General features: G+C 37.7%; 1 protein-coding gene across 3 annotated transcripts; it reads left to right on the top strand.

The window, feature by feature from the left end:
* The first annotated feature begins 1,647 nt into the window (after nucleotides 1–1,647).
* Nucleotides 1,648–19,044, top strand: miga1 (mitoguardin 1). Of its 3 annotated transcripts, none has more exons than XM_041993744.1 (16): nucleotides 1,648–1,768; nucleotides 3,184–3,337; nucleotides 6,250–6,421; nucleotides 7,259–7,383; nucleotides 8,574–8,706; nucleotides 8,860–8,996; nucleotides 9,469–9,592; nucleotides 10,772–10,872; nucleotides 13,062–13,177; nucleotides 13,357–13,429; nucleotides 14,746–14,832; nucleotides 14,920–15,018; nucleotides 15,780–15,914; nucleotides 16,042–16,095; nucleotides 18,079–18,195; nucleotides 18,508–19,044. In XM_041993744.1, exons 2-16 carry the CDS (start codon nucleotides 3,239–3,241, stop codon nucleotides 18,724–18,726), a joined length of 1,791 nt encoding a protein of 596 aa, XP_041849678.1. In that variant the 5' UTR covers nucleotides 1,648–1,768; nucleotides 3,184–3,238; the 3' UTR covers nucleotides 18,727–19,044. The 3 variants fall into 3 exon arrangements, with proteins under 3 accessions (XP_041849678.1, XP_041849677.1, XP_041849676.1); XM_041993743.1 differs by having other exon boundaries at nucleotides 1,648–1,774; XM_041993742.1 differs by having other exon boundaries at nucleotides 1,648–1,795.

Genomic DNA, 19,044 nt, shown 5'->3' with positions numbered 1-19,044 from the left:
TGAATTTTATTGTCCAAGATTACACCACTTGAGTCCACAGAGCAGGGTTTATCAGAGACTGCCTCTAGAATTTAGAAGTGGAGGGTAAGGAATAGTTTAACCTCAACCCCAGTGTACACTTGTGGAATCAGCTTGGGCATGTTGTTTGTGTCAACTGCACTGGCTGATTTGCTTCAAATGCTGGTTGAAGAATGGGGTGCACACAAAAACAATGTTTGCAAATAAAAAGAATATAAAACAGCAATTAAAAATCCACATCTCTCTTTTTTTTTTTTACTTGTCCTATTCAGCATGGTGGCAGGCAGAAGTATGGGCTGACTGCTGTGCTGTACCAAAGGCGAGCCAAGGGGAGCTTTTTGGGTACAAGGTTTCTCTAGATAATCTGATTTGATTTGATTTGATTTTTTTTTTTTTTTTTTTTTTTTTTTTAATTTTATTGAGACTCTTTTTAACAGCATCAACAGTCTCTGCAGCCCTTAGGTTCCCTAGCAGGCATTCCATAGATGAGGGCTGTAGTGGTGGAAAGAGGCCTCGCTGTAGGTTTTAGTCCTGACTTTAGGAGCAACCAAAAGGCCGACACCAAAAGTAAGTCAGATAGATAAGAAGGCCAAAGACCATTAAGACGTTTATAAACAACTAAAAGCACTTTAAAATCATAAATAAATCATATAAAGCTGTATGAGAATATAAAGTTAACAGAAGTGTGTGATGGTGTGACAAGTTACTATGTAAGCTTTTAATGTAGGGAAGTGTCAGTTATACGTATGAAAGGGAGCTTTATTAATAAGTTCAACAGCAAACAGGAAGAAACTGTTTCTGTGGCATAAGGATTTGGTCTTGATGGACCGCAGCCTCCTGCCAGAGGGGAGAGGGATAAAAAATTTATGACCAGTTGAGAAGGATCCACAATGATCTTTGCCACCCACTTTACAGTACTGGAGGTGTGCAGATCCAAAAAAGAGGGCAGATTGCAGCCAATCACTCTGTCAGCTGACCAGATGACGCCTGCAGTCTGTCTTTGTTTGGCTGTAGCATACCAGATGGTGATGGAGGTGGTGAGGATGGACTGGAATGATGGAGGTGTAGAAGTGCACCAACATCGATCTGGATCTTCAGCTGCTACAGGAGGGAAGAGGAGGAGGTGTCTGGATATTGTGGCTGTATATGGTTTATCCATATGCTACTGAGGTCCTGTTTGTTAGATAAATACATTACAAAACTGCAAATAAACAACACCAAGCAAGAGAAGATTTGGCAAGTTTTTCGTGGGTCAGCCCACATACTCAACTCTACTGTTCATCCCACAAATACACTTTCTTTACAGATGTGGCACCATTTAAAAGAAAAATAAACAGGCTTCCCAACAGTATAAGAATAATTGCCAAGAAGCTTTAAGCAAAGGAATAATCGACACAAGATGTTCTCACTTACTGTAGTTTTTATGTTAAAGTTTTTATTTATTTATTTATCACGTAGATCATTTCTAAAAAAAAAAAAAAAAAAAAAAAAAAAAAAAAAAGTCAACGTTTTCATTGGAAAATATCGTGGATCAACACGTCTCGTGTGGTTATATTGGAGTAAACCGGAAGAGGGCGCAGAACTTCCACCAAATTACTTTACAGGGCTAAGCCTTTACTTTGAAAGCCAAGCTGGGTGAGCGCGTGCTGCAGCACGAGCGAGTCCTTCAACCGACAGAGACTGAGGTCAGACTGAGCACCGGCTGAGGCACCGGGACTGCAAAAGTACTCTGTTGGGCAAACCTCCAAATGTACCGGTGATATGTCTTATGCTTTGAGTATGTCACATTCATTGAGGTGATAGACGAGAATGAACCTGTCAGACTATTTAGTTTGAGCTAATTTAACTAATGCAGCTAGCCTGCTAACTGTTATTAGCTTTGTTATCTAAATTAGCTTTTAGCTGCTCAGGCAGGCCGAGAAGTGCTCTTCATATTACAACCATGTGCTAATGTGATTAAACAAGCAGACAGTTGCGGAGTTGGTTAGCTTCTTTTGTTAGCGATGTTACCCTTGAAAATATGTTCGAAAATGTTAAGAAATGTACAGTTGATTAACTATTATGCTGTTATGAAAGCAGATGTTATTATTCTGAATTTTGAAATTATTGCTATGGAGTAGTGACAGGAGAAAAGACATTTAAGATGTTTGACAATGATTTACATTTGGCAAAGACAAGTACTGCAGCAAAATATAAAACTTTCTAAAGAAAAAATCTGTTTAAAATTGCACTGCCATATCTTGCACGTAGTAGATATAAAAGTTTATCAATATACTTGTTTAAAAACATTTATTAATATTAAAGACTAGGAAATATTTTCAAAAAGTTTAATATGTTTATGTCTCCCTTGGCTTACATGAATTATGTAATTGTTCTATTCCAACCTTGTTATTTTTCTATTTAATTATCTATAGTTTATGCATTTTTATTTATAATATCACAATTAAGGAAAGAAGCTAGACATGTAAACTATTATATTGTGATTTAGTGCGCTGTTCACAGTTGCAAAAATCCAGATGAGCAAAAATAAATCAGCAACTAAAGACATTATTATACATTTTCCCAGCAGGTAAAAACAGCTGAAATGAGCTAACATTACTAAATTAGAACTTTTAAGCAATCGAGACAAACAATAGATTTGTGTGGAGATTTGACTTGGCTTAAGAGGGTTTCTTTGTCCATGTGGACCAGCCAGAAGTCTCTTGGGCCAACTTAATTGGATATTGCATGCTGTCATGCCAGATGGATATATGTCAGTTTATAATGTATTTAGTTCTACAGTGAGTGGGTTTACTGCGTTATCTGAGATAAAGACTCAAACTAATCTTCTGATGTAATGTTGGTCACGATTTTTGATACTTGTATTCCTTTGGTGTCTGTTCTCAGCTATCAATTTACTGTAATTTAGTAAATACCCGACCAGTTGAGTCAATTGTCAGTCCTTTTATGGTTTTCCTGCAGGTCACAAATATGTCCATATATGCTCAGGATTTCTTTTCTAATGCATTTATTAATAACATTGTCAGACATGCTTCTACTTTGTGCAAGCGTTGCCACTTGCAGATACTGTACATCCAAAGTTTTATGTAATAGCGTCATTATATCCCTTACTAAGCTGCCAAGGTTAAATCCTTGCATGTTACTCACTATTGTCATCCTGTTCAGCTTCAGTGTCATGGCGATGAGAACGGAGGTGCCAAGTCATGGATAGCGTGCCACAATGACACATGAGACCCTCACAAATTCCCAGCTGTCTGTGAAGACTGTTGCCCTGCGAATGGTTGACCTACCGTTGTCCGTCTACAGCTCTCTGACACAGGTTAGCAAATGTCTGTTAATGACAGGTGTTCCTCTTACAACCTTGCTATTGAAAATTCTTAGTGTTTTTTTTTTGCCGTTGGCTTGTTTGTAAAAAATAGTCATTTTAATAGTTGTGAGTATGAAGTATTTAATCAAATCTTTGTACATTCATGTATATTATATGTTGTATTTTATACAGTTCCTTTGTACCAAGAGGCGTTTAATTAATTAATTAATTTATCTTTTATTCCACAAACAACATACTAAAATTCAAAGGAAGAGGTGAAAAAAAGCCTAGTGCTTTACAAGCTACAATTTGTGTAAGTTTATTGTATGTAAAATGCAAGTTAAAGCCCTTGTTTGATGGTATGGTCCAATCAGTGTTTAGGCAGGCAAAAACGCACTATTTAACTGTAGCTTAGTATGGATACACGACCTGCCTCCCTGACTGAATAAATGGCCAGATATGGTAGCAGGATAACCTTCAGTCAGCATGCTTACATGACACAAGAAAAAACTGGACTTGCAAATGTATGGAAATGTGTTAGGCCATAAATTTTACAAAATTAAGCTTTCGAAACCCTACTAACATAGTTCATGTATTGCAGTTGGGGATTAAATTTCTACTGCATGTATACACTCAACCAGACTCAAATAGGCACTTTGCGTACTCTCGAGTGTTGCATCTTTTTGTAAAAACAGTAAAAGTGTAACTCCATATTAATACAACTGAATTCCTAAAACAGTGCTCTCCTTCAGATACGTCTTATTACTTTTGTCAGATAGTTAAACATGTCAGAAATCGTGCCTGAAAAGAAGTCTATTAAGACTACCGTCAACTCATACTTGCTTAAAGAATTTCCAGACTGTTGCTAGACTAATAAAATTAAGATTTTATTATCACACTGTTATCAGATAAGGTTACTATCAGGTGATGGGGCAGTTCTTCCAGAAACCTGAAGACAACATCTTCAGTGAATTTAGCTACACTAATAGCTGTCACAGAGAAAGATGGCAGCTACTGAATGTTTTGAAGTTTTTCTCACATGGTGCACAGCATTGTAACTATAGCTCAACCGTACATGTATGCTGGGAGAAAGACAGTGGTCCAGTTAAATGACCAGGTCAAGCTAATCTCGTCTGTGCATATTAATGACACTAAATATTTGCCTGTTTGGAACTTAGGGTTATTCATCTGGCTTATGTGCATGCTCTCAGTACACAAAGTACAGAAACTTTGACCTGTGCTATGTGTAGCCAGTAGCTTTCTTTCCTGATTTTTTTTCTTTTACTTGTTTATCACATGAAATGTTTCTTTTTAATCATTTTTGTATTTTGAGGATTAGTTTGATTAGAAATATTTTACTGTGAATTTAAAAAAATAGCTGTCCCAAATCTCTAATTTGTCTGCATTGGGCCAAGATTCATTCATAGTTTTTCTTAGAAACAGGTTTGGTGGTTGTCTTTTTTTTTTTTTTTTTCCAAACTCAAGAAGAGATCATGCCAACTATGCTTTTTCAAGTGCAATTGATCTGAAGAGGCTCACTTCCAATGTGACAAAGACCTCAATAATCTTGCATAGTAAAGCAATAGAAAGTTGGTGCTTAATGCTCAAATGACAATATGATGTCAGTTGTTTTTGTCTCTGTTAGGCTGTTTCCCCAAGTCCTTTAAATGTTTGGTATTTTCCATTTGATACCCACATGCTGCTGTGTTTATATGAACAGCATGTTTGCTCGCTGGGCAGGAGTCACGTAGCAGGTCTGGTGTGTTTAGAGTGCTCTGGTTGGAAAATATCTGATGTGTGGCAGTAGCAGCTTTGGATACAGATTTTAGAGCTGAGGCTCCATCCTAGTTTATTCACTGCCCCTTTCAGGCTGTCAGTATTGTGACTGTTGCCACATCTCCTAACTGATTACTGACTGTTTTTGTTATCTTAATTTGTGGGGATGTGCAGAAGCAGGGTATGTGTGAATAATCGTCTCATTCAGTGATTCTAACTATGGACTGAGGGGGCTTTGCACGCAGTCTGAAACTGACTCTTGTAAATATATATGACAGCCAAGGGGCTGTTCCACCTGTTAGGACATCACTGTCCACTATAGTTTGATTTATGTATCCTTGGTTGAGCTCCAGTCAGACAGACAGATGTTTTGCATTGCATAGTAACTTCAGTTCTTTCCTGCATTTGTATTGTTTGGTCATACGAATATGATTATATTAAAAGTGGCTATACACTCAGCTGCATAAACGAATACAAGTACTAGTCTTGGTTTGGAAGTGAGAGATTGGAGGCAGAAGCAATGATGTGCATCTTCATTATGAGCTTATGTGCTGCTACATTTATGTACTGGAATCTGTATTCATATAAGTTTTTACTCCTCACATAGGGTCTTTTGTAAGGATGTTGATTTTGTGTAAAGATTTAGTGCTTCATAAGCAGGCATCTCAGGCAACTGTCAGTAGAATTCACAACCAGTGAGCAATTTGCTGCTTGTTTATAATTGTCTGTGTGTCTTTAATTTCTTTCATTGATGTTATAAATACATTCAGAGCCCTATTATGTCCTATGGTTAGTATAAGAATATTCATTGTTCAGTGTTGTGCCTCCTATAATAGATGTTGCTCTTTCAATATTGATTTGCTAGTCATTTTATATGGTCTCTAGGAAAAATGCCCACATCTTCTTCAAAATATTCTTTTTTTTAAACACTAATCTATCAGTAAAGGATTCTATTAAGATTTTATACCAAGCCTTAATCAGTTGAAAAGCTATTTTTTTAAAGTAAAATATTACTTGTAACAAAGCAGAAACATGGAAGTTCTTGGTGAAGTTTTGGTTTGTCAAATCTAAATGCTTTTCCTTCAAAGAAGAGGTGAAAATGCTTTTCAGCATTAATTTTTAATTCTTACTGTGTTTACCTCTTCAAGGTGAGTGTCAGCACAGGCACCAAGAAACTGGTGGCCGCCACTGCCTTTGGCACCGTCTCACTCCTCCTCCTTGCTCGCCGCTTCCAGAGGAGGAAGGGCAGAAAGAAGGCGCTCTCTCCACAGTGGGAGCAGGCTGGTTTTGAGTTTTTCACACCAGCCTCTGCAGAGAATGGTAAGACTTCATATGGTACATCACACAAGAAACATAAAATGGAAGGTCAGACATCCAGAGGACACAACATTAAAGGTGTAAGTAGTCTGGTCAAAGAGGGCCTGAAGAGAGCTTGGTAAAATAAAATAAAGTAAATAATGTACACACACATGTGACTAAAATATTGAGAGAGATGCATCAGCATCATCATCCGGCTATAATCTCACAGTCATGCTATTAGTTAGAGGTGAGATGGGCTATGAACTGATCCCAGATTCCACAGGCCCCTTATTCTAGCCAGCATAACGTCATAACCATAACGTCATAACCATAACATTCATAACGTGGAAAACGGTGCTCTGGGCACAGTTGAAAGATGTTAAAACTTTTTATTTCCAGAGATGATGTACATATTCTATATAAAATCAATAGATTTATGTTTTATACATGCTTTACATCACAAGTTAATTAGACATTTAATGCAGGTAAGTTGGATTAAAGCAAGTTAGTGTTTAATGCAAATATGGGCTTAAGTGCTGCTTAACTTGCAGGGACAACTGGTTTGTCCCTTCCTCATATTTTGTCCCACTCTAACTACACGGAAGTCAAAGCAAGTATCGAAAAGTGGATTTAGGCTCTGGTAAATACTTTGACTTAATGTAAGTTATTACTGCAATATTCCCAGATAATGTTTGTTACATAGTGAAGGCATTATTGTCACTAAATTGGCAAACACGCCTTATCCATTGTGTCATTCTGTTGCTTACTCATTTAGATGTAGCGAAAAAGCAATCCTGCTGCATTCTGATCTTTTTCCAAAGCTGTATCTCTTTTAAGTTTTCATCTTTATCTTTCCAGATAATACCAGCCAAAACATTACTCTATCCCTCAACTCAAAGAATGGCTGCTCCACTGGTTCTGGTCTGGTTCTCACAACAAGGGATTACAGAAAACTGTCTGGGTCTCTGCTGAGCCTGGCCTCGGTAAGACTGAGCTACAGGTTTAATAGAACTTGGCTGTATTACATCACCCTACGGTCACAGTACAGTTGAGAGCGGCTGAAGGACATGAGCTGTCACAGTGTGTTGACCACCATTGCTACTGATGTCTATACACAAACCTCACGAGTTGATCTTATTCAGGAGTTGTTCCCAATTCACAGTAATTTTAATCTAAAGTGTTTATGAGTAATATAAGTGTGTACTTTGCTCAGTTACTCAAAAAATTATAGATGAAATTATTTCAGTGGTGAGACATGGCCCAATTCACTAGTTATTTACTTTTGGTTGAGATCGGGTGCCTGGAGGCAAAAAAAAGAGTGTGATTTTTCTAACAAGGAACAAAACTGATGAAAGATGTAGATTTCAGATGTTAGACTCACTTTCCTGTATAACCAGATTGTTGAGTTTGCTCCAGATATTGTTAGTGTTCTGAGTGTAAAAGCTTAAATCGTCATGTGTACTAAAACAAGTTGTAGGTGGAGTCTAAGTAGAGAAACCGGTAAGTTGTTTACAGGATGGGTAAGAATAAATGGAAATGAGAATCAAGGTAGAACTTACATTGTTTTTGTATCTGTCAGCATTCATCATTCCAGCTGTGTACATGCTCTTTTCATCTTTTATATTAATTTCTCTTTCAGTCTGATTTGGCCAGAATTAAAAATGCTTAAGCAGTTCAGAGATTGTTCCTTTGTTTTGGTTTATGTATTCACACTATGAAGGTGCATAGATGATTTTGTCTGAACTGATATAACCCAAAAATATTTTGTAAAGATGGCCAGGGGGAAATAAAGAAATTAGAACACACATTAAAAATGATTTGATCACAATAGGTTATTGGTGTCATTTTATACATATTTGAATAGTAAACCTCTTTTTTGTTAAGTGTGTTTTGGTACATAACACTTAAAGCAATGATTGTTGATTATGATATTAAACATGCTCCATATGAATACAGTGCTCACAATAAGTGTACAGTATGTGGTCTTAAGGTCGGGTTATTGTGCAAGATGATAAAGTTATATGAGTCAGCATATAACATTTTTTATTTCTGTTTTCTATTTATATTATTTTGAGTTAATGATATATTATTAAGAATTGTCCTGCAGTGTGTTAGTCTCTGTATGCACCTTCTGCTTCTTGAAGGTTTACTGTGATCTGCTTTGTTTGTGCAGGTAAAAAGCATAAACTCTTCCAGTAGCAGTACCTGCGCTAATGAATCCACATGTTGGGATGGAGCGGGGGATGCTGACATCTGTAGTGTGGTCAACTTATCCATCACCACACCTGAAAACCTGTACCTTATGGGTAAAGAGATTTGTGTACCTCATCACACATCACTCACATCACTGTGTTTGCCATGTGTAGGACTGTGTTATAAACTTTAAAACGATGAAAGTATTGGATTTCTTGTGGGTTGCATCAGGATTCTTGAGTTATTTCATTTGTTTTTCCTTTCAGGTATGGATTTATTTGAGCAGGCTCTGCGGCGGTGGGAGGAGGCGCTGACATTCAGGAGCAGGCTGGCAGAGGATGATGAGAGCTGTGTGTCTGTCAAAACAGGAGCTGGAGACACCATCGCTGAGCAAGGCATGGAGGTGGGAGACATATTGCTATTCATTAGGAACAGAAAACACATGGCTTTTTTTTCCCCTCAGCAAGAGTTTGTTACCAGTGAGAGGAGAACAATGGAGGATACTGAGAGAAAGCAGCATCTTTTGGTCAGGGAGCTCCACTTTTTCATGCAGCTTTAGTTAAATCTCAAAACTTTTCAGAAAGGTGTTGATTTTATCACTTCGAATATGTTCAGTGTTCAGATTGAATAATGGCTGCATTGTTGTCTCTTGCAACCTATTTAAAGTTTTTTAAATTATTGCAGATCAAATAATAACAGATAATAAGGCTACTGGTCAGTCTCCTTTCAAGGAAATCCATTGCACTGTTGTTTTGAAAGGATGTTGAGAATTAGATCAAACTAGAGTACTCAGAAGTGAGACTCTTACCATTATGATAAAAAAAAATAAGGTAAAGTTTAATTTGTAACATTCTTAACTACATTCTTGTCTTTAGGATGTCATCAGTGCAGAGTTCATCCACAGGCTGAAGTCTCTGCTTCAGCGGGCTTACCGCCTCCAGGAGGAGTTTGAGGGAGTCCTAGGCATGTCAGAACCTTCATCCCACAGCAACAGCATAGGTGAGTTACCTTCTTATAGTATTAGAATTCTGCATTAACAGTAGAGAAAACTGTTGTAGTTGATGATGTAGTGATGATGTAGTTTGAATGTCTCAGTAGTTTGTTTTTTTATTTCTTTTTGTTTTTGGGGGGCTTTATAAACAGAGAGTGATAGATGACTTATCCTGTGATCAACTGATTGCGCTCAGATTATCAAATGATCAACCACAGCAGTAACCCCCAGTTTCCACTGGGTGGTGTGCACCACAGCCTCTGCAGCTATTCGCGACCATTTTAGTCAATGGTTTGGTTCACACCGGTTGCACCGCGGTGCATGTCAGAAGCGTCCGAAAAGTGCCTCGTCACGGCTCTCTGCTGAACATATGCTCCAAGTCTATTATTGACAGAACACGTGTCCAGAACTCGACAAACTCGGCAGATAGGGGCAGGCAGGAAATCAGACACGGGAGAAGTGTAAGAGCCTCCGGTAATTTTCAAAATAAAAGCCCCTGTTCAGATTTGTGCTTGCTGAACTATGTAAACATTACGTTATTATTCATTCAGGATGTCTCAGTGTTTTTATTTTCATCATGGATGACAAGACGTTTATCCTGGAAGTGGAGAACCACAAGATTCTCCAATTCTCCTGTGAGTTTGTGATTTTGCAGATCCAGCTAGGCGGACTGCACTCATGGGCATGCCACACCTGACACCCTCCCGGTGTCACGCACCACGGAGGTCGGAACAAAACCGTGGTGCACCCAGTGGAAATGAGGGACTAAGCGTTATGCAGCTGCTTCACAGATTCAAACTTGAATGTTACAAATAACAATCCCTCTTTCAGAAAGAAAGAAAATGAGCTACAAATAATTTTAATGTCCTAAGTGCACCAACACAGTCTAAAAGAATCTCTGCTGTCTTTCATTTTAAATGTAGATATATTATCAATCATTTTCAGATATTCTGATAATCTAGTGGCCTGGAGTACTTTAATTGGAGATATGTTTTTTTTATATATATTTAAAAGTTCTTCTGAAACCTGATGGAGAATTCACAGTTATTACAAATAACGGGTTCAATTTTGCATTTTAAGGAAAGTAATAAAAATGTTTGTATTCTGTGTAAATTGCAGTCTCTATGTATTTTAACAAAAATGAAAACTCTAAGCTGTTTTAAAAATTTCCTCATTCTTCCCCCTAGATCAAATGGCAGACCTTTTGGCCAGAGAGGAGCTGGACGATACTTGTCTGAGAGACAGCAACAGCATCGCTTCCACCGACTCTTTTGTGTCTGCTGCTGAGGTAGGGAAGGCAAATCACCTCATTATATGTCAAACATTCTTTGATTTACTTTAAATGTCTAATAAGCAATTGTGCTTTTTTTTTTGTTTTTTACTCAAAGCTGTGTCCTATTTTTATTACAATAATCAGCAACTAAAATGATAATCATTTGTTTTGGTTTGATCTCCTACTTTTGCATATTTATGTAAATTCAAGTGTATTGAAGAGTGTTTTATTAATATTCTGTTTACTGATAAAATTAAATGAAGCATTTCAGATGCGATAAGGTTTAGTTTCTCCTATGGATTAGGTCTGCCCTTTTTTAAAGTCTTTGTTAGTAGCAAAATAAGCAAATAAAAGTAGGTTCAGATTCAGAGCAACAACAATTGCAGTGAAAATCTTAATCTGAAACGGTCTGAAACCTTGAACAAAGGTTGTCTGAGTCGCGGCAGGAGTTTTACTTAAATAGCTTTGATCTTCTTGTAGATACACCACCTGGTGTTTACCAGGACTCAGTTTATCCCCTTTACTAATTAAGTCTCTGTGGGGGCTTCAGCTGTGTATCCGGTTATACTAGTACACTTGACCCACAAAGTATAAAAATAAACTGGTTGTTCAAAATAATTTGTTCAATGAGGCTTCAAGCTGAATAATCTGAATTTCTCAGCAGCATAAATCTAAAGAGGATCTGTCAACATTGTGTTATAAACATCGTTTGATGTAAATTGCTCTAATAATAAAACTCGAGGGCAACAAGATCTACTTCAACATTCATTTTACTGTCAGTTTTAGTCAGTCTTGTCCATAATGTGCATGGCAAAGACTAGGACTTCGTTTAGCTTGTACTGGCTTCCAGCAATGAAACTAGGTCATCATACGTGTTGAGTCACTTAAAATAGACCTTCAGTGTTCTTTTGGCAGCATACAGCATTCATCCAAGTGTTACTCTGCAGCTGGTTTCTTTATACACTCCACATTTGGTCACAACACAGTAAGCTATGCAGACCTGTAGTGCAATTTAATACCTAATATACACTAAATAAAAATAAACCCTTAAAGTCGGTAGGTTTTAACTAGTTCACTAACTGTGACATTAAAGTACAAATAACTTAGGCAGTATTTCAGCTTCATGTGGAAGCTTTAGATTTAACTGTTTCCTGGTCACATTTAGTTCAGAGGAAATGTACAGCATGTCATCACACATGTGATACCTGTACCTGCTTACATCTGATTATGACCCACTCCGTGGTAAAAAAGATAGTAGTCTTAATAACTGCTGACTCTTTGACTGTCTTAGAAATGTAGCTTAATTGGAACAAAGCTATTGAGTTTTGATTGTACCTGCAAGTTCATAAAGAATTCTGGGTTTTGCTTTTGCAAGCTTACAAAAATTAAAGAGAAGATGGCCAGACAGTCTGCTCTAATTCAGTCTCGGAAATTTAGATTTGCAGAGAACTCTTTTTATCCAGTATGATGGTGTTTTTGTTTGTTTTTAAATAAATGAATTATCAATAAATTGACAAACCTGGACAGGGTATTTAGCATTTTCATTTATAACCTGTGCAGCTGCGTTGTGTTTGCATGGCGTGGGGAAAAGGGCTGTAGCGCTGCTTTTTCTCTGCTTTGTGCATGAAGTCTAAATATGAGCAAGCAAGACATGACAACTTTAGAGTAACATTACCTGATTAACTCTAAAATAACATTTAGACATTAGGTTTGCCTGAAGTATTTTGATTATATTAAATATTGTTTGTTTGATGATCAGTTTAATCTGTTTGGTTTTTTTTTAAGTACAGATCATCAGATTTACAAATCAAATGTTTTTTCCCCAATCATCAATCTAAAGGGTAGGGTAGGGGAAAATGCTTAGTAACAACCGCACTAAAGAGAAAAAAAAGTGCCTTCAACACATTTTTCACTGTCTCACAACTCTGCTTCCATATAACATGGTATGTTCTGCCACTCAAGATGTCTAAACTGAATCAAGCTGCAACAGTGATCTACGTTCATACCTCTAGGAAGGCTTTGGTGTCAGACCTATATATCCATCTATGGATGACATAAGGATGCAGACATACTTGAACTGCCAATAAAGAATAAAACTCTGGACCAAGTTTAAAGAGTTATGAACACTTCAAGCCTTCTGTCAGCCAGGCAGTTAAGAAAATGATCTTTATTTAATTTATTTCTGCCTCTTCTGTTTGTCTCAGCCTCAGCTGTCAGAGAACAGAGAACTGAGGAGTGCTTTTGCTCTGGGCCATCACCCTTTCTACGAAGAGGCACTGCAGATGGCTGAAGAGGGCAAGATATCCTGCAGGGTACTGCGGTGAGTACACTGAATAACACGTCAATTAAAAGAAGGTTGTCAGCGTTGGAGAAAATAGTTCTCTGTGGCTTGAGAGATCAGTATGCTCATAAATGTACTCTCCTACTGTAAAAGAAGATGGCTGAACATAACTTTGTTACTTGTGCTGTCTGAGATTGTCTTTTGTTTATGATTTTCAGAACTGAGATACTGGAGTGTTTCAGTGACTTGGATTTCCTGGCTAAGTTGCACTGTGTGCGGCAGGCATGTCAGGTAAAGATTATGTTTATCATTTAAGGCATATTTTAATGTATAAATTTTTACTATTGGCACTGTTACCATAGCTGCAATTTTATAGCACTGTGGAAGAAATGCAAACCACTGCACTGTTCATGTTTTTCTTCACATTTCATTGTGCAGTAGTAATAAAAAGCTTAGATTATTGGTGTCTAATGCCAGAAAGCAGTTTAAGGCCCTATCCACACGGAGACGAGTCTAGGTGATTCTGCTACAGTTGTCGTTTGGACTTTTTGTCCACACAGAATCAGCATTTTGGGAGTATGAAACCGTTATTCTGCTGAATAATTCTGCAGATGCCACCCTTATCCATTCCGTGTGTACAACATACACCAGGACTATTCACTTCTGTCCTCCGAGTGCTGCAGTCCTGCAGGTTTTCCATGTTTCCCTGCTGCAACACACTGACTCAAATTAATGAGTGATTGTGCAGAACTTCATAGGCTGTTGAATCCATCTAATTTAAGTCAGGTGTGTTGGAGCAGGAAAATTAAAAACCTGCAGAACTGCGGTCCTAGTGGGAGTGAATTGAATAACCCTGACCTAGACGTAGATTTTTTTTTGTTTTTAATGACCCAATGAAACAATCGTCCCAGAGCCCTTTCACAACACTGGCTGTCAGTGAAGGAGGAATACTGTGACCAAAAAAAGACTAAAAGTGAGGCTGTGGGGGGTGTTACATAACCATCTTTCCATCTTATGTTGCATGGCAACTGCTTGAAATGTTGGCGAGTGATTTATAGAAGCTCCTGTTGACATCCTAACATCTCATGAAATTCACTCAATCTTCTGACTATAACCTATTGTTTATTTATGGGGAAACTAGCTTAAATTGGACTCTTAACGACTTAACCATCAACTTTCATGACCAAATCTCCAAGCTGTTGTTAACTTCAATGGAGTAAAGTCCTCGCACCTTGGTTTGGTTGAACTGGCTCGCCATAAAGCACAGAAGTTATGAGACTTGAGAACGGAGCAGATGCCAGAACCAGTGATGTGCCTGTTAACGTGGCAGCACAGAACTCCCTCTTTTTTACTTCCATCTATTCCAGTTTCTATCTGAACATGCTCCATGTCATCTTCTCAGTTTTTGATGTTTTTATATGGCACCACTCGCAGGCCTGGCATTGATTTTACAGTATTTTACTGGAATTATGTGGAAGCACACCTTTCTGGAAAACCTGTCTGTACAAAAACTTTTTTTTTCCTTTTTTCAAATTAAATTTTGTCTTTGTGTGCATGTGGCCCAAGTCTACTCAGATTTAATGACAAAATGTCTCTTTTGTCTCCAGCTCATTTTGTATGAAAGAGCCACCAGGATGTTTCTGGCTGACACAGGAAAGAAGATACTGTCTTCCATTATAGTTAAAGCACATAAAGTAAGGCTGAAGACGCTTGTAAAAAAAACTTTCTGTACTTCTATGTACAAATTGTTCTTCTTTAAAGTGTCACTGCTTGTTTTTTAGAGTCCAAAGAGATTTGAAGAAGTGTTTGAAGAGATGATTTCCTTCCTGGAGCACACAGAGCACTGGGAAGACACGGAGGTGGAGCTGGCTACACGAGGGGTTAGTTGTACGATAGTAATATTAACAGGGCTCGAAGTATTCCGGCGCTATGCCGGATCTCTGTCATGTGGTGTGTTTGCGGCGAACAAAAGCAAAAAACCTTATTAAATGCTGTTTATATTGTTACATTCCCCTCTTTAGTCATTACAAGCCCCTGAAATCTCATCTGTGTTCTCTAGAATTGTATATTTGAAAGTTTTTGCCATTTAAAAAATAAATAATAAATAAAAATAAATGGCTCAGCCAGGAAATTTTCACTCCATCCATTTAGCCCCGTCCACCATCAGATGGATTTTCTTGGTATAATTATTGTGAAAGAAATAATCACAATTTTACGCTTATCACAACTATTGATTATTGATTTTACACTATAAATGGCTCTGTAAATGGACTGAAAGTGTCTCACGTTTATTACAGAGATCATTGTTAATTTAATCAGTCTAATTTTGTAACAGTTTTATTGCCTAGCATTATTCAAATCCAAGGAGACTGCAAAGCCACAGCCTCCCTTACTTTGACTGGGGAAAAGCTAAAAGTAGGTTTTCAAAGGATCAAAGAGGTCTGCAGTTAAAGGGAAAACTGTATTTGATGGAAGTCCAATGGAAATATACACTACCGTTCAAAAGTTTGGGGTCACTTCCCTATTGAATCCCATGGCAAAGTGACCCCAAACTTTTGAACAGTAGTGTATTACTGTATGAGTAATACTTTTTTCCTATTTTTCACTTTTTAAATATTTCCTACCTACTAATCCTCACCAGGTGAGGCATTTGAACTTCTACGACATCGTCCTGGACTTTATCCTGATGGACTCCTTTGAGGACCTGGAGAATCCTCCCATCTCCATCCAGAACGTGATAAACAACCGCTGGCTCAACAGCTCTTTCAAGGAAACGGTGAGTCAAAAAAAAAGTGAAAAAAGAAAAAAATGGCAGATAAACTTTCCACATTTTTAAGCTAACAAGTATTTTTATACCTGTGAATTTTGGCTTTGTATTAATCATAAATGTTTATATACCACAGGCAGTGGCGTCAAGCTGTTGGTCTGTCCTGAAGCAGAAGAGACAACACATGAAGGTAAAAGTCTCAGACACTGAAAATGTTTAATAATAAATGTACTTTATCTGGAAAAAAAATGTTTTGGATGCTATTAAGCCTGCATTTTCTTTGATAGTTTAATCTAGTATGTTATAGATCAACATTGTCTTAATGTTTCTTATTACCTACCTCAGTGGTGTCGTCAGCAAGTGTCAATGTGTGCGTGCATCTCAGGGGAAACTCCGAGAGCGCGACAGAGAGATCAGCTCTGACATATGTTTCCTACACAGTCTATGTGCATATCAGATAAATAACACCAGACTATTTAGTTTTTAAAAAAAGAAATAAGTATAAACCGTTTGAACAAATGAGACTTAAAGGACTTCTGCTGTGACTTGCTATGACATAGAAATCAGATCAGAATAGTTCAGTTTGATCTGGTAGGGGTAAAATGTTAACACTGATAGTCTTTTTCTGAAGATTAGTTATGGAAATTGCGGGTTGTCTTATAATCAGGGTTTGGAAATGTAAGTGTCTACAATAGCCAACAATCATTCTGACTTATACAGCATTTTTGTTTAGGTATGCTAGTTATACCTAAGCTGCTATCCTTAGTTATCCTTAGTTAGCATTAATGCAACTGAACTGCAACATCTCAACACAAATGAAGGCTGTACATTTAAATACAAATTTTAATCAAAAACATGTTAAGTTATCATATCTTAAATCATGATTGCTCATGCTCTATAGCAGGGGTTCTTTTTCAGCACTTTACCCGTTTTGGAATATTTTTTTTTCCAGTCTTGTACCCTGGACCGGATCAGGGCAAACCCCTTGTTTAGAAAAAAATGACATGGGAAATACTAGTAATAGTAATGTTTAGTAATGCAGTACTATTCTCATTTCTGAATGACGGCTCTAGATAGCCAGGAAAGGTTAATGCTTTCATTGTGCTGGAAAATGTTGATTTAAAAAATTAGTATTATATTACAGCATTGTATTATAAGCTTGATTTGTTTTCTGTTTTTTGATTTCATTATTTTGTAGATGGTAGCAAAGATTAGTTACAGACAAAGGAGGAGCCAGTAGGAGACGTGTCCGAATCAGACATGGACATTGATAATAGTAATTTAGCTCAGCCAAACAAAGAAACTTACATTTTGTGGCATCTGGTTCTTTGACTATAGGAGCTGCCTCAACGACTCCCTGTATAAACCCTCAAATGTTTTCATTCTGTACCTTTTACTGTGCAGCTACTTACTGTGCATAAGGCCCTCAAATGTTTAACTCACAGAAAACCTCCTGGACCAGACTTCATGGAGCCTTATTTTTTTCTTGATGGCTGCTAATTTTGTTGCACAGCCTCTTATAATACTTTATAATCTTTCAATTGAAAGTAAAGAAATTCCATCAGCTTGGAAGTCACCTTTTGTTGTTCCTCTTTTAAAATTCTATTCTATTCTACAGTCATTTAGCAGACGCTTTTATCCAAAGTGACTTATATTTGAGAGTAAGAACAACACAAGCATGAATTCAAACAAGATGGGACGTCATAATTAAGTGATAGTCAGACTGCTTTTGAGTCCAGTTGGACCCAGGTGCTGTCATGTAGTGCTAGTGCAGTGCATATAATTTTTTTTTTTTTTTTTAATCTGGCAGTTTTAACCAACTACAGGTCAATATCAAATTTGTGCATTTTGTCAAATATTATTGAATCTCTTGTGTGTGATCAACTTAAATAATTTTTATATTCAAAATGAGCTTCTTTTAAATTTGCAATCAGGTTTTAGGGAAAAACACAGTACTGCTGCTATTGAAGCACTTTTGTAATACTCCTGGATACAAACACGTGTGTGTGTGTGTGTGTGTGTGTGTGTGTGTGTGTGTGTGTGTGTGTGTGTATATATATATATATATATATATACAAGCCCAGTGTGTCCTCAAAAGCTGGAGACCTACCTACTTACTATGCAGAAGTTAGGAAATCCAAACTCCACCTGAGGCCTCTGCTGTTTGTTTTAGGTGGATGACGGTTTCATCGCCCACTTCTATGCCGTGTGTGAACAGGTCAGCCCTATTCTGGCTTGGGGATTCCTAGGGCCCAAGAGCTCCCTGCAGGACTTCTGCTGCTTCTTCAAGGTCAGAAACATCATCAAGATGACCAGACATTTTTCAGCATACTATTTAAAGTGTGATCTCAGCTTCGTGTTGGTGGGTGGGTTTTCATTCAGCTTTATGAAAACCAGGATATGACCTTATTTGGAGACCTGAACTAACCAACCCTGACAATGTAGATCTTGTTAAATGGTATCAAAATGCAGGTTATCTCATAAGTTTTTTTTTTTTTTTTTAAAGTTGCTGTGGCGATACACTTAGCGAAGATGTGTATTAGCTTTTGCATATTACAATTAAACTTCTTTGCATGTTTCATGAATCTCCTCTATTCTGCAGGACCAAGTACTGCACTTCCTGAAAGACATTTTTGATCTGGACAAGGTGCGTTACTCTTCGGTGGAGAGTTTGGCAGAGGATATGCTCCACCTGCTGCACCGACGCTCTGAGCTGCTGCTGGCCTACCTGGGAGCAGACTCCCTGAGGCCCCTGAACAGCTGCAATTCCTCGCAGGTGCAGCTGGTTACCAGCACCCTGTTAGAGGCAAAGGTATTATGAGAGTATTTGCTCTGTGGTGAGTTCACACCAACCATCGGACCAAAGAAAACTATCCGTAGGTATGAGCGCACCTCTGGTCTGTTATGACTGAACATGAAATGTTATATACTTATCTCACATTCACTCACTATGCTGTGTGTTCTGTGGATCCTAATTAGCTGTCTGGCTTCACACCTGTTCATAGTGTTTAATGTGGCCTCTTCCTCCTCTCCCCAGCCCCCTTTCACAGTGCCATAGCAGTGCACATCAGTATGAAATATCATAGCAATAATATTTTTTATCAAAACTTGTGAGATTAGATATTAACCTGTGGACATA

This window comes from Melanotaenia boesemani, chromosome 8, assembly GCF_017639745.1.
Source record: "Melanotaenia boesemani isolate fMelBoe1 chromosome 8, fMelBoe1.pri, whole genome shotgun sequence".
NCBI classification, from domain to species: domain Eukaryota; kingdom Metazoa; phylum Chordata; class Actinopteri; order Atheriniformes; family Melanotaeniidae; genus Melanotaenia; species Melanotaenia boesemani.
The sequence above is the reverse complement of the archived record's forward strand: the minus strand, read 5'-3'. Positions and strand labels throughout refer to the sequence as shown.